Source organism: Zophobas morio, unplaced genomic scaffold (assembly GCF_036711695.1).
Source record: "Zophobas morio isolate AGI-343-1 ecotype UQ-CSIRO unplaced genomic scaffold, CSIRO_AGI_Zmor_V1 ptg000029l, whole genome shotgun sequence".
Lineage (NCBI taxonomy): Eukaryota > Metazoa > Arthropoda > Insecta > Coleoptera > Tenebrionidae > Zophobas > Zophobas morio.
In genome coordinates this window covers 91,549-108,578 of record NW_026972134.1, presented here as the reverse complement: position 1 = coordinate 108,578, position 17,030 = coordinate 91,549, and the positions used below count along the sequence as shown (strand labels likewise).

Sequence of the window (17,030 nt, the reverse complement as noted above, 5' to 3'; positions counted from 1 at the left end):
TTTTTGAATATTTGTGCGTTTGATCGCATTATTTAAAATGTTTAGTGCACAAATTGAGAAACTGGAATTTCGAAATTCAGTCCGTGCTTTGGCATTGTTGTACCAGCAATCTTATCCAGGCAGACATGCATTTTCTCGTAGACAGTTTGGTCGTTTAGAAAAAAATTAAAGACGAAAATATTGACTTAAATGTGCTTTTGGAAATACAAGAAAATCCTATACGTCGTTACGCCAAACTGTAGCAAATCACTAATTTCTCACGAATTAGTGCATTACATTAAAAAAAATGGCCGAAGTTGTTTCGACAAAACTTCCCCCGCTCCTGAAGTACAATGAAACATATCCAGCATTTTTGCGTTGATTTTTCCTTTACACAATTTTTCGACATTTTTGCGAGAACATGTGTATCAACATTACTGCAGTGTAATACTAAAAATAATAGTATTGTATTTCAAAAATTTTTTGGGAAAATGGAGTGAGCCGCTCCTCATCCATTAATTTTTTTGAAGCACCTGTATAACCAAATCTAAGAAATCTGAATGCAATGATAAATCACAAGTAAAAGCTCATAATATTTTGCATATTCGGCAAAATTTTAAGATGACGTCATCAATTTTTTGGGGGGAATCAAATAAATCAAAATACATTTTGTTTAACAATTTACCATGCTTACAGTAACATTAAAACGTCTGCAAGATTTCAAAGTATTTAGTTTTACAATTCTTGATTTATTTAATACAATAAATTGACTGATTCATTAATTTTTTTGAGTCACCTTGCATAAGCAAATCTAAAAAATATTGATGCCATAACAAATTACAAGTATAGACTGATCTGCACATTTTAGATAGGATTTATTCGGCAAAATTTTGAGCTGACGTCATTAATTATTTGGAGGGAATAAGTAAATATATTTTGATTAAACATTTATCATGCTTATCACAACTTTAAAACGTCTGCAAGATTTCAAAGCATTCGGTTTTGCAGATTCAAAATTAAATTGCAAAACGTTGTTTTATAATTTTGTTTTTTTTTGCCAAAAATCTGGAAGTTTCGGGTAATTTCCGAAAATATTGGGCCGATTATTGTAAAATTTTCTTTTTATATTAGGAATATCATGTAGATTGTAAAACGTTAACCAAAATTTGTCTAATCATTCCCACCAACAACGTGATGAGATCCCCAAAATCTTGTATAATTCATATATCTTAAATTTCATAAAATATTATACCCCCACACTTGTGTTTTGTGAATCCACCCTGCTTCTGTTTATTATTAATATTATTATTGCTCAACAACACTGTTCTTTTACCACATAATACGTCGCTTAGTAAACATAGAAAATAGCTTAGCTATACGAGAGTCTGGTTTCCAAACGGAAGGCCAGGTATGACTCCCGGCGTGTCCAACTTTTTTTTTTTACTTCAAATCAGAAACAACACATCCCATTTTCACAATGTGGAAATACAATAATAGGTAACTGTTATTATTACACTGTAGTTATCCATGTGCTTTACAACGCATTCATATTTTTCCATTATTGTTGGTAGATAAGGATCAATGCAGTAGATGTAATAAACAAAATTAAAGTAGATTCATTAATGAATGCATAAAAAGGTCTCTCCAGGAAACTTTAAAAGAATACCGTATACTGGGTCATTTGCTTATCGGCGGAGTAACCGTCGCGCGGCATATAAACAATTCGTCCAAATAAACACAAGCATCAGTGGTGGAACATGGGTTAAGGTAACATTTTAAAGAAAATTTGAATATCGTTGACCAAAAAACAAACCTTGGGTGTTGTAGTCTAAGTAAAGTATGATACATCATCTGAATGTTGAACAAAAATGTGGTCAAAAGTTACTTATATACAACTTCTCTCGCCCTTGAAATGCAGTCGAACAAATACAGAGTTTAGCTTTGTCTAAATAATGCCAAAGTGGTTGGCGAAACGCCTCGACAAATATTTTGTGTTTTCGGTGTTGTGCGAATAAACGTTCTATTAAATACAAATTATAAGTATAAAATACTTGGCAGAAATACAAATACTGCTTCCTTGAATGATCTTATAAATTTGTTAGTTAAATTGCTATAATTTTTCGCAATGGGGCCAAATGACTCAAGATGGGGTTCGCATAACCAAATAAATTACAACTACTTACTTGTTAGAAATTTGAAGTCTTTGCGTAACTCTTTGTTCAAAGTCAACAAGTTTCGAAAGTTCTGCTATTTGCTGCTTGAGATTTACTATCTCAAAATTCTGAAAAACAAAGAAAATATTCGTTAAATGAAAACAGTGCAAAATAATAATATCAATAATAATAATAATAATATTAATTGTATATATATCATTAACCAATGAGTGAAGGTCTTGAAGGTCACGTCTAAAATTTTTAATAATCTCTATAAGGAAGTATAGTAATCGACTCCATCGGCCGAATTGCCACTTTCATATTTTCTCGATGTGTCATGACCTCCATAGTACGAAAAAAATGGTCTCCCGTTTTCGTCTGTCTGTCTGTTGGTATTCATTTTTATTAGACAAGTAATCTCCGAAACTACTGGAGCGATTGTTGTCAAATTTTGTATATCAGGAATATCATGGAGATGGTTAAATACTAACTAAAATTTGGTTAATCGTCCCCACCACCAATAGGAAGACGTCGACACCAAAATTTAAAATAAAAAGTTTTTTTAAATTTCATAAAATAAGATACTCCTGCACTTGTGGTGTGTGCAGTTGTGTAGAATTTTCACCCTAGACATCCAGAATTTTTGTAAAAAATTCAAAACTGAATATCAATATTTTGCAACATAACTTTGAAACTTCAAAACCGAATGCTCGGAAATCTTGTAAATATTTTAAGATTATCCTAATCATGGTAAATCGTTAAGCAAAATATATTCGTTCATCCCATCCCAAAAAATTGATGACGTCATCTCAAAATTTTGCCGAATAAATCGTATCAAAAATGTACAAAATATATATATATATATATGTAAGGGTAAGGATTAAGTACCCTCACTCTTATTGAATCTAACCTCGCAATTAGGTTGGTAAGTTAGATCTCTGAATGGGATGATTAATTATTGCATGTGGCAATGAGTGACGAAGCAAGTCAGATTTCATATAATGATGTAAAATATTATGAATAATAACATTGATTGTTGTTTCTTTGTTGTTTATAGGTAGGATTAGTAATTAGATTAAGTACTTTAATAAAAAACTTCGTTGTTTACAGAGAAACAATTCAAGTTTTCTTCCCTTTTAAAGATAAGAAGGAAAAACGGAAATAACCTCACATTACATACAGGGCATTACACGAATGAGTACGAGCCTGCAATAATTAAAAATGCAACCCAAAATACAAATTCAAAACTTACTTGGATGCCTCTTTTAAATTTCAAATATCGTTAAAACGGATCTGATTCTCATTTATGGGGAATGCACGAAGAACGGTTCTTTGGCAGCTAGAATGTATGCGGAACATTATCCGCAGAAAAGAGCACCTACCAACAAAATCTTTAAAAGCCGGAAATGTCGTTACGGGAGAGTTGGCCACCAATTAAAAAACCAAGGCAGAGTACAACTACCGGCCCCGAAAATGACCCTCACGTGAGTCGAAAAACAGTGGCCGTTGCAGTAGGTGTTAGTGTAGCCTCCGTCAGCGGGATTTTGAAAGTCAACAAATTTCATCTCTACCACCTGACCGTAGTGCAAGAATTAAAGCCGGCAGATTACGGACAACGATTAGCTCTTTTCAATTTCTTGATGTTAATAAAAAATCTTTTTGAAGTTTCAAATCAATTGAGGTTTTTTCTCAAAAGTTAACAAAAGTCAAAATTGCCCTCTATGTTTATTTTTGAAAAAAGAATTTATAAAACCATGGCCGACTAGTATAAGATTATGGCCTGTCCAAGAGGTACATAGATAACATAATAATATACTATCGTACTAGCTGACCCGGCCACGCGTTGCTGTGGCTAAAGTTTTTGTTATATTACATTATAGTAAACAATCTAAGAGGAACAATAAGAGAACATCAGTCACGGAGTCCACTATGCTTTTTCACACAGATGGTATTTGTAAAAAAATATGGTGATCTCCTTATTTGACTTTCTACTACTATAACCCTTTAGTACAATGAAATTATTTACGAACAAAGACGAAAATGTTGATGTTGGTATACAAATTCACTGGATTGAGATTTGAAGGGGAAGTACGTTGAAGACAATATTTCGTTCACTACAAAATAAATTTAATTAATTTTATAGCGTCAACAACACGTTGTAATTATGCTGTTAAAATGTAGCTTATATGACACGTTCGTAGATTTACCATAGCAGCGCCATCTATTGATTACTTACTCAACCCAGTCGAAAGGTATCGACATCTGTTAGAATCATTTGGAGTTAACAGATAATTGTGACTGTCAAATAATAACAGACAAATAATTAGCAATAAATTAAAATTGCGACTATAATTTGAGATTTAAACTATCCTATCTCTCAAGTTGGATCGAACTGCACATGGTGTGCGAATTTTATTATAATCGATTAAGTGGTTTAGGAGTCCATTGAGGACAAACATTGTGACACGAGATTTATATATATAATATATATAAGAAGATATAGAATGAAAACTTAATCATGTCGTCAGTTACTCTTACGAACCAACCACAGCCCATCAGAGGGCGCAATAGTTGCAAAATTGTAGCAATCTATTTGGCCATGAAAAAAAAAATTCAAAGAATCCAAATAATGTCATTAAAATTGAATGTTATAGTTTGTTAACGTCAGTTTAATCAATATTACACTATTAGTAACATTCTAGACAAGAAAAAATGAGAATTTGCAGCGTGCATACTTGTTACAACACGACAGGCACGCGCCACAGGTTTCCCAATCCCAAAAAAGATCGGGCACGTTTTGATATGTGGATACAACGATGCGGTAATTCCCGTTTGGTACAAATTGACCCCTTAAAGGTGTATAACCAGCACACGGTTTGTAATTTACACTTTAATGCTAATGATTTCTCCAGTAATAATAAACTTCAAAGTACCGCGGTATCTGTGTTGCACATTCCTTCAGGTAAAGTAAAAAATTTCAAATATAGTGCAATAATTAGTTCTTTTAGAAAATGGGAATTCGACAATAAGTTCTGCAGCTTCGACAGTTTTAACGCGATCTGTTGAAATTCAAAATGATTTCGTGATTCAACTACCCATACAGGCGTTGCCTTTGCCTGCCGTAAATAATGTTCCTGATGCTCCTATAACCACCACTTCAAGCAGTACTATGAATAGAAAAACAACATGTGAGACTTTAAAAGATACTAAATCGACAAGGAAAAGGAATCTATCTCCTGTAGCTGAAATGATTCATCACTCTTGTTTAAAATACAAGAAGGCAGCACGAAAAAGTAAATCTCGGGCAGCAGAATATCGTCAACGTTTGAAATTAGCTTTACAATTTGATATGAAACTAAACAGCAAGGTTCTGGATGACACCGCAGTCAATTTCTGTTTATCTCAATTAAGAAAACGAAATATTAAAACTAAAGGCCGCAGGTATACCACTGATGAAAAAGTGTTAGCACTAGCGTTATATAAACAGTCTGGGAGAGCTTACACGAAATTAAGACAGCTATTTGCGCTGCCTACGCGACATACAATTATGTCAATGTTGAACAAAGTACCCTTAAATGCAGGCTACAATAAACTAATATTTGATAATTTAAAACAAGCAGTTTCAAAATTGAGAAACCGAGACAAAATGTGTTCTGTCGTTTTCGATGAAATGTCGATAATGCCGCATCTAGATTATGATAAAAGCAATGATCAGTTTTATGGTTTTCAAGACTTGGATGAAAATACGTCAGACCTGAAAATTGCAGATCACGTTCTAGTGTTTTATCTTCGTGGGATTTTTAAAAAATGGCAACAGCCCATGTTATTTAGATTCTCGTCATCAGCCACAAAATCCAATGTCTTAGTCGATGTAATAAAACTGATAGTCACTGAAGTTCAAAATTGTGGGTTAAAAGTCAAAGCAATAATCTGTGATCAAGGAAAACCAAATCAAGCTGCTATAAATTTCTTATTAAAACAATCGCAACAAATTTATAAAAGCCGTAACGAAACAATAAAAAGAAGAATTATAATTGGTAATGACGAAATTATTCCTCTGTATGATCCACCACATCTTATCAAGGGTGTTAGAAATAATTTATTAACTAAAGATTTGGTATGGGAAACGAATAATGAAATTTTGAAAGCGGAATGGAAACATATTTTAGACGCTTATTTCAATGATCAGCCTTGTGGTGAATTACGAGCTCTGCAAAAGATTACTGATTTACATGTTATTACCAATAAAATACCAAAAATGAAAGTCTGCTACGCTACTCAGCTTCTTAGCCATTCTATGGCCTCAACTATTTCTTTATTAGTTAAAACTGGTATGTTTTTGACTATATTTAATTTTAATCCGACTAAATATGTTGTGTATTAGGTCAGCTTCAAGAACAAGCTCTAGGAACGGCGAAAATCGTCAATTTTTTTGATAAACTTTTCGATAGTGTGAATGGTGGCACACTTCGTTCACATGCTGGCAAGCCTCTTCGCGGTGGTGTGTTCAAAAATTCTGGGCATACAACATTTTGGAAAGAAGCGATTCAAAATTTGAAAAATATGTATTTTATTGACAAAAATGGAAAGAAAATTGTGCCGCCAAGTTTGAAAAATTGGATATACACTTTGGAAGGATTTTTAGAATTGTATGAAATACTGATTTATGAAGGAAAATCAAAATTTTTTTTAACTAGATCTCTAAATCAAGACATTATAGAAAATTATTTTGGCAGAATTAGAAATCAACGAAATCAGGCTATTAATCCCACAGCATTACAGTTTAGAGATAGTTTTAAATCACTCATGATACGAGAATTTTTTGGATCAAAAGCAATAGGGACAAACTGCGAGGAAACTAATGTTCCAGATTTATTCAATATTAGAAACTTAGTAGACAACATAAAAAATATCAGTTGCAAAAGTCATGAAATTTCAACCGAAGTATTTAATGTGGATAAATATATTTCAGGACTTCTTGATTTTCAGTTAGAAAAAGAAATTCACAAAAGCATAATAGGTTACGTCTCTGGCTGGATCGTCAAAACCTTAAAAAACTTAAACTGTGAACACTGCAGATCAAAAATTATTTGCCCATATAATGAGAATGAAAAGTGTCATAAATTAGTAAATGAGAGAGAATATAATTCTGAACGGAGAAAATTGCAGTACTGTAATCCCGACTTTATAAAAAGTATTAACAAGGTTTATAACATAGCAAGAATAGTATTAGGTAATATAACTTGTCCCAATAATATTAAAAACAAAATTTTAGTAGTAGTTTCCAATCGCGTTAAATTTTCATTTACTTGTGAACACAGACACAAAATTGAAGAGGAAATTGTAAATAAAATAGTCAACTTAACGATATTTATGTTTGTTAAAGGAGCTAATCTAATTTTAAGTGGTAAAGACACTAGGTGTTCATTACATAAAAACAAAATTTATAAGGCTGCCGTGGAAATGTACAAAAAGAAATTGCATATGAAAAATATAAAATAAAACTTTTCTCATATTGTAATATCTATTTATTTCAAAATCTTAAAAATCAGAATTGCTAAAAAGAATTAAATACAGATGCGCAGTAAGACCTAGCAGGCTATGCTATTTTACACCCTCCACAAATCAACAGATGGTGCTAGCGTTTGAGGGGAAAAAAAAGATAGGTAGTTTGCGTTCTATATTTGTATTATGTTATCTATGAAGAGGTACCATACGTGCTGCCATCTATTAATAATTACACTTAATAATTTAGCAAAATTTTTATTTGATTTAACATTATGAGACTTCAAAACGTGTAATGGTCGTTTGTTTCGGTATGAATGCCTTTGTGCCTTTCAAAAAGTGTTAATAATTCTTTTGTCGTTTTTGAATTATTAATAGATGGCAGCACGTATGGTACCCTTGGACAGGCCATAATCTTTATACTAGTCGGCCATGATAAAACTTAAAAAAATATCCAATTAAGCTTGGATGGTGTATTTTGGGTTGCATTTCCAATTCAGTCGGGCTCGTACCACAGTATAGAGATCAATCAGTAGAGACAACTCGTGTCGGCGCCTTTGATCTTTATGACCCGAATTTTAAGCCGTCATCGGTGGTCGTTGCCCAAAATATTTCTAGATGTCGCCACCCAATTTAAAAAGGATCACAAACGCTTCACTTTAAAATTGATTCGTGTACACAATTTACTACACTTTGTGCAAATGAATTTTTGGAAAAGACTTAAAAATAGTGTAATAACAATAACATTTTGTAACTAGTTGATCTTAGAAACCACACAGTCTATTATAATAAATAATTAATTAAGCGCCCTATAACAGAGATGCCGTGTTGAAATTTAGATGTGGCCCGCTTCTCTGATTCCGATTTTACGTTTCATTAATTTCTTTTTCATGATGGCTGTAAATGGTTGTAAAATTCAACGTTACTAGAAGACGCCAATATATGTACATTTAATTTTTTTACAAAAACAGTAAACAATGGTCCTATGAAAACGTGAACAACGCTTTTTAAAATGTCTCTGTGAAAATTACAATTAACTGCAATAATTACACCGAAAGATCAGCCTTAAATCATCAAAACCAATGCAACTAAACTGCCAAATTTCCAATATTTCACATTAAAGTCACTAGACAACCAAAGTACCGCAGTTCAATGTCCCAATGTGTAAGAAAGAGAAGTACTTTGCGTTGCGCGCCCTCATACGGTCACAAGACAAACGACCACCCATGAAAACGGGTCAGTAAAAATAGCGAGTTGTCTCTACTGATTGATATCTATACTGTGCTCGTACTGATTCGTGTTGGCTTTGTTGGTTTAAGGTTGACTTTCGGGGGAATTATTTCACTTATATCCTTAGTGCATTGATTATTTCCTGAAATTTTTTCGAATACATTCGAAAAACGTATTAATAAGCCCGAGTGGAACACGTGGGCTAATTACGTTTTTGAAATGCATGAGAATAAAATTTTAGGATGTTAATCAATGCACGAGGGCGTATTCGGTAAGAAAATCGTACAAGACACAAACAGCCCCAATTTGAGTAATTTTATTCAAATTCATGTGCCTAACCGATCTAGACACAATATATCATAATCTTAATAACGGTAAACAAATACGTTCATAAAGCGTAAATATTGTCTGCCATTTGCAAAATGTTGCGATTTGGTACAGTTTGTTTACAATATATTGATGAAGCATTGCATTCTACACAGCCACTGAATACGAAAAGAAGCAAGTGGACTCAATTTTTAATGTTTTGGGAAGAAAAAAAATACGCTCTAGAAAATCCACACCATTAGAAGAATTGGCCATCATTCTTAAAGACTGGGCCGTTAACATGAAAAGGAAAGATGGCAAAGAATACAAAGAAGCTGTGGTCAAAGTTATGTGGAATTCGACAGACGAGCAGCTACAAGACATGTATTACGAAAAATTTAAAATTAAATTTAATGCTTTTGCGGATATTGAATTTAATGGTGCCAGAGCGGCCCGTGACGCAAAAAGACGCAATTTACAAACTAGCCCGACCAAGAGAAAACAGAGTTCATCTGCTTTAAAAATAGAAGAATTGTCAAACACGGTATCAATATGGAATGAAAACACTCCGGAAGGTCTGCATCGAAAGTTGTTTCACATTATTGGATACGAGTTGGCCTGGCGTGGGGCAAAGGAAGTAGCTCTTGCGTGCACCACTTCTTAGAAGAAAAAGATAATATGAGTGTGAATACAGGACGTATTGAGTATAACTCTGTGTATACGAAAACAACTCAAGAAGGAGCGAAAAACTTAGCGAACTTGAATACAATTTTTCTTTTCAGATTCAGAAGAGCATTAGAAAAAAGAACCAAATTTATCACCACCCTTAGATTCTTTTTGAGACCAAATTCAAATTGGCAGAATAAATTATCAAAAGGATGATACAAAAACACATCTGTAGAAAGGAATCAGATTTCTCGGTGGATGGTTGACTCAGCCAAAAAGATTGGCATTGACACGAAAAAAATTAAGATCACTAACCATTCTGTACGAGCAACAGCTGTCTCTAATTTGGCAAAATAAGGGATTGGCGAAGAACAGCTTATAAAAATTACAGGGCACGGTAACGTCCATTCTATTCGTCCGTACCTACAGTTAGATACCGAACACCATAAAAAAATTATTGATGCAATGAGAGGAACGAAAGCTGAAAGTTTATGGCCAAAGTCCATCTGGAAGCACTATTTTTTCCGCTGCTAATACCACATACTGTTCTAACAAAAATGTTATTAATAATTACAATATTTGTGTATTTTATTTAAATCAGCAATAAATTTTATCCCAATTGTGATTGTCAAAAAAATTCCAATTATTAATTTCTGTGAGAAGGCGACAAAAATCTCCAGGAAATTTTTGGTTGCTGCGGTAACAGTCTGAAATTCTATTCTCTTATTGGCCTGTATTCGTGTCGTACGATTTTCAGTTAAATGTGATTTTTACAGATATACAGCGTGATTCACATAACTTGCCGACTCTGAAGAACTTTAAATGCAACCCAACATACAATTTTCATAACTCTGTTGCTATCTTTGATCAGGTTTATTTGCCATGAAATGTGGACACCCCTGGCAATGTAGATGACAGCGGTTTTGACAAATCCTTTTTTTTTGGTAAAGTTTTGCAATATCAAAATATATTCCCAATGTTGCTGATCTATGTCGAGTGCAGAAAGAATGCAGTAGCAGCGGAAAATATGTTATCAGCCAAACTCTAGGCTTCCTAGAGATAAGACCTTTAAACAACTAGAGAAGACACTGCGCCTAAATTGGCCCAAACAATAGACGACGAATTACAACGAATCCTGATGTGATAATGAAATCAGAGTTATCGAAGCCGTAGACAATAATCTCCATAAAAGTCGAATACAAATTTCGAGATAATGTGGAATTAGCCAGTCTTCCATTTGCCGGATTTTAAAATCCAATCAATTTCATCCCTACCATGTTACAATGGTCCAAGCGTTAAAATAAGCGGATTTATGGAAACTTTGAAAGAAAGAATTCGTGCTGCATTCCGAGAAATTACAAAAGACGTTTTAGTAAGAGTTTGCCAGTCTTTTGTGAGGCGCACTCAAGTGTGTTTACAAAATAATGGACACCAGTTTGAACATTTATTACACTAGTTCTGTGGTTTGTTTACTTTTATTGTACAGCGGCCTTTTATTCAGTGTCTACCTAAATAAAAATGTTATCGATGACAGTATTTATTGACGTTATTTGACTTTTGTGAGGGATGTCCAAACTAAACAAAAGTTCACATTTCTTAATGTTTTTCAATCAAGTTAATCATGACTAATGTTTTACTGGTTGTATTTAAAGTTTGTCGGGGTCGGAAAATTATGTTAATCACCCTGTATTCTAAAAACATTCTTTACGTTTTGATGGGACCATTGTTTACTAATTGTTTATAGTTTATTGTAAAAAATAAAATGTATATTAACGTTTCCTAATATCGTCGAATTTTACAGGCGTCAAAAGAGAAAATACATTAATAAAACGTAAAGTCGTTACCCGAGAAGTGGGAATTTCAACACGGCATCTCTGTTGTAGGGCGCTTATTCTCTCTCTGGTTTTTGGACTTCTCGGAAAAGATCATCAATCATCATACACATAACACCTTTTTTCGCATAAAAATTTGTCGCAAACAGACAACAACGGTGATTATGAAATAAATAATAAATATTCGAAATAAACTATACAAATACATATTACAGCACTCTTCTCGATAAATCAATAGTTTTAATTTTTATATTCATTATTTAAGATAACAGATTGTGTGGTTTTTAAGATTAACTGCAAAAAAAATCTCAAACCAAACAGAATTTATACTTGATACACATATTTATCTATTGTTTTTTAAGTTAATTGTTCACTTTAGTTTTTAAAGATTTTTTTTAATCTAGACTGACACTAATTAATTGCGCAATTTGCGACATTTTAATTCCACTGTGGTATCTTCATATTGGTATAGTACCATCAGGACTAGCATCCAGGAAACCACACTTAAAAAAAAACAGTCCTGAAATGGGCATTTAACTAAATATGCATGTTTCTTTTAAATTTACAAATGCCAAAGATGAAAGATTTAATACAAAGAAAATATTAAATATATTCTTTTATTTTCGAAATGTATTTTTTTTTATCTTTTGGAAAGAAATTTCTTTGTTTTTATACGTATTTATTACATTATTTTGATAATCATCACAGAACTACAAGTATCCTGAGAAAGATTGTGTGAATTGTGCGAGTAATAAATTAAGATCTGCAACAAATCATCACGTGCACGAATCAATTTTTAAACTTTTAATCGAAGATTAAATACATACAGATAATATCCGTTCGCAAAACTCCCGCACTGTCAGTGTCAGATTTGGAAAAAATAACCTGAGTATACTGAGTGGTGAGATGCGAAAAACCTGTACAATATGTTGCAAAATTGCAATCTAGTGACAAATTAGTAACTAAAAATAACTTGTCAAATAAAAATGTCAAAAGCACATTAACTGAAGATTTTTATCAATTCAAGTAATGAAAGAATATGACACACGAACGACAGCGAAAGTTTCTTCTGAATAATATATATTTTTGACCTTACTGTCCATTTCCACGCTTCTGGTGCTACAATTTGTTTGAATTATTGACAAGTTCTTTAAACACATTCAACACTTCAGCAACTCAAAAAGGTAAAATAGTTAATAAACATTTGATTTTTCAAATGCCAAATAGACATTAATTTTGAAAATTTTAAATTTAAGGTGGTAATCATATAAACTTAAAAATGTTTTAGGGGATTATTTCTCATACCAACAGAATGTCATTTTATTTCTTTTAAAAGTTTCTCACAAGTAAATGGGATTATTATAATGAATAAATAATACAAACAAATTATTACTTGTTATTTTAAATACTTGTTAGTGCTACTGAAAACGTAAATAGTGAATAACGTTATTATTATAAATACGATCCGGTAACTCAAATTTTACACTACGGGTTTCAGAACGAGCCGACCGTAGAGAGCCGAGCATACTATCAACATATATTTTTAGTCGATAAAATAATTACTATTTTGAGAAAAAATTCAAATCGAGTCACTTTTTCTGACATCGTTAGCAACCGCTGTTTGGCAAATGTTTTAATTTGTTTATTCGTGCAAATCAGCATCAAATCTTTAAACACATAGTAACACTTTACAAGACTTGTCCTTTTTGGCTCAATTTTACCGGACTTGTCCGTTATTTTATTTTACCGGACTCGTTCGAATCCAGTAAAACGTCAAATTGGACGCAGTATGAAGTAAAATAAATGGAAATAACACATTGGATTTTTTTTACGCTTTCGTGAGCTCTCTTTTGTTACTAATAGTAATAATACAAAGGAAAATGGTTTTAAATGCGTTCTCTCAAAACTTCCTATATTTTTTTTAGAAAATTTATAAGACTAGAGACGGGCAGATATACAGTGCATCTTTTTAAAAATGGCCATAGGGATTCCCATGTTAAATTATTAGACCCCATGTTAACTTTTGTTAGGGTGAAAACTCAGAGATGATTTTGACGGTGGAAATAGCCCAAGGGTTCTACTTTCATTTCCATTACCACTTTTTGTAGTAAATTGTTAATTTCTGTTTTAAAAAGTAAACATTATTTTGGTTACAAAGTTTAGGTACATCATAGGAGGTTTTGACTTATCATGTTGACTTGTCATTTTTGACAGCATAATTTTAATTTAATTATTAAACACCTTTGTTGCAGTTTTTAGAAGGAAACGGAGTGATCAAATTCAAACATAAATGAAGAAAATAAAAGATAATTTAACTGAAATTGCGTTTTTGATGTCTACGATCGAGACAACTTGTTTTTATAAATGTGTTATAAAATGTTTGAATTCTGCCCTTCCTGAGTATGGAACGATGTGAAAATGCTGCAGCAGAATTTTGCGCAATTTTTCCTGTCGATAAGCCTTTAATGTATCCAGTGACCATTTCTGCTTTTTCTTTAACTGTGTACTGCCTCATGTTGACAAATTCCGGTCAGTAAAAATGGTAAAAACCGGTAATCGAACGAGTAATCAAATTTTAGAAATGTCACGTAAATGTCTATTTTTACATGGCTGCCTACAATATTAACGGCAGAAATACCCAAATAATTTAATTTTTTAAAAGAAATGTTTAATCTAAAGGATAATCTTTCATTAAATCGACAAAAGATGACGCAAATTTCATCCAGTAAAAATTTCAACTCTGAATGTTTACTCAAACATAAGTTAACATGGGGTATAAAATTTAATATGGGAATCCCTATGGCCACTTTTAAAAAAGATGCACTGTATACTAAAGGCAAAACATATGCATTCATATATGTCTTAAAAAACGGGTAACATATGCCGCATAAACTCAAAAATAAGACATTTTCTTTCACATTTTATGATGTAAATACAATTAAGTGTATCGATAACTCGCTACGGAACATTTACCAAACAGCGGTTGCTAACGATGTCAGAAAAAGTGACTCGATTTGAACTTTTTCTCAAAATAGTAATTATTTTATCGAATAAAAATATATGTTGACAGTATGAAATAAAATTCATTGCGACTTACGTCCGTTAACTCTTTTCGCAGTACTCGTTTCGAAATTAAAGACTCGGCTCCCTATGGTCGCCTCGTTCTGAAACATCTCACTCGTAGTGTAAAATTTGAGTTACCGGACCGTATTTATAATAACGTTATTTACTATATAGGTTTTCATTAGCACTAACAAGTATTTAAAATAACAAGTAATAATTTGTTGGTATTATTTATTCATTATAATAATCCCATTTATTTGTCAGAAACTTTTAAACGAAATAAAATCTAAATGACTAGAAATAACGGCAGAGTTGTGTTAGGCTCATCTGGCAACGTTGTAAATTATCTAAATGCTTACTATGAGATTTTTGCACATTTTTTTCGTCGCCCTCTATCGAGTGGTAGATTTATCCGCTGTATGTGGCTTGCCTATGTACGCGATTGGGGTCCAAGCTATTCGCCGACGATTGACGGTCAACTGTTGGTGCGCCATCTCTTGTTCGCCGGTCTTTGGTCTGTTCGCTCCAAACAATAGCATGGGTCTATCTGTATGTATTTAATCAATGTCGAAGCGTTCTTTAAATTTGGTGGCGACATCTAGAAATAGTTTAGGCAACGACCACCGATGACGGCTTAAAATTCGGGTCAGGAAGATCAAAGGCGCCAACACGAGTTGCCCCTACTGAATGATCTCTATACTGTGGTGTGGTCAACAAATCATTTCCTCCATTGCTGAAGTCTGAGCTCTAGTTCGATAGGCATAAATCTTCAGAATTCTTGTCCAAACTGCCCGAAAATAGTCGTAAAATCAGTTATTAATTTCAGATCTCACATCCGACACCAGTGTTACGTTGAACGGGTGAATAAAATCGGCGTGGGTTAAAGTCAACAATTTATTTCTTAGTAACTCAGATTTACATGACTATTACAGCGATTATGTATAAAATAATTCCGGCGCAACATTCAATGGGTTTTCTCGATACTCGTTGGACTCGACTTGTTAACTGAATTCAGCTCTCGTTGTTTGGACTACACTGACTGCCCCCGACGGTGGTTCCCATTTACAAAAATATGACAACAACCGATCCAGTAGTTTCAGAGATTACTTGTCTAATAAAAATGGATACAGACATCAGACAGACAGACGGAAACGGGATACCACTTTTTTCGTGCTCTAGAGGTCATGCATGGCACGTCGAGAAAATATGAAAGTGGCAATTCGGCCGATGCACTCGATTACGATACTTCCTTAACTTATGCTCCGGAAGTAAAAATGCAATGTATAAATAAATTGGATATGTTTATTTATTAAGACCCACCACTGATCCGGAAATGACCGGCATTCAGGCAAGACTTCTATCATTACGGGTACTAAGACCAAGTAATGATATGCATTTATTTTTTATTTACCTCTATTTCCCAATAATTATTATTTAGACATAGTCCGGTCAAAATAGACATTTCAAATAACAAAAACTCCGACAGAGCTGAATTTTGGTAGAAACCTTGGGTAGACCAGTAGAAATAAAGTGGCACAAGTCCCCATAGATCCCATGTGTGCTAAAAAAGTTATTCAAGGTCAAAGGTATTTTTTTTTGGTTTTTTGAATTTTTCTCGAGGACGGTAAGTTTTATCAAAAATATAGTTTTTCATAAAATTATCTACAAAAATGGTTCTTATACTTTTTTTCCTAGGTATCACCATTCCCAAGATATCGCCGTTCTAAAAGTTGAAGGAGTTACATTCTAGGACATAATATGCACACAAATGCCGCGTATATACATAGTTAGACCCTTAAGGGGGAACGCTAGACGAGAGACAAGTTTGAATTGGGCGCCATTTGTTGCTTTAAACGCAACCAGCAATTCTTCTTTACATCTACCTGACGCGCTGGGATAGACGACTACCGGACGTGGGTCATCAAAGCATCGTAAGCCGATAATGCAGAATAATGATAATTTATGACATAACATACCTTCAGCACAGAATAATCATTTCTCGTATTCTTTTGACATATTAATTTTAATATTCGAGATAATTGACCCTTTTCCTGTAAGATCGTAAAACATCCATAGTGACTTTCCGTGCGCACGCATCTTCAAAACCACGTTGGAAATAGTATCCGGCACTACGGCAGCAGAGCAAAGGCCTGTGACAACAAACCGCTTTGACAGAATGCAACCGGTAACACATGCGTAATCTGTTGCCCATTGGTTAATTTTAACTTGGCGCTCCAAAAATCTGACTTCGCCTGCGCGATGTTGTCTCACTCTGTATCATTGGAATTTACATAAT

General features: G+C 33.3%; 1 protein-coding gene and 1 long non-coding RNA gene across 5 annotated transcripts in view; one reads left to right on the top strand and one right to left on the bottom strand.

Annotated features, from left to right (window-relative positions):
- The window catches only part of LOC135137696 (uncharacterized), a 234,463-nt gene that overhangs the window by 161,393 nt on the left and 56,040 nt on the right, over positions 1–17,030 (top strand). The window lies entirely within an intron of this gene.
- LOC135137774 (uncharacterized) overlaps positions 1–17,030 on the bottom strand; it is a 48,000-nt gene that overhangs the window by 11,731 nt on the left and 19,239 nt on the right. For all 4 annotated transcript variants that reach the window (XM_064067506.1, XM_064067507.1, XM_064067508.1 and 1 more), the window contains exon 3: positions 2,163–2,260. In XM_064067506.1, the coding sequence (XP_063923576.1) occupies positions 2,163–2,260 (98 nt within the window). The remainder of the gene's footprint in view (positions 1–2,162; positions 2,261–17,030) is intronic.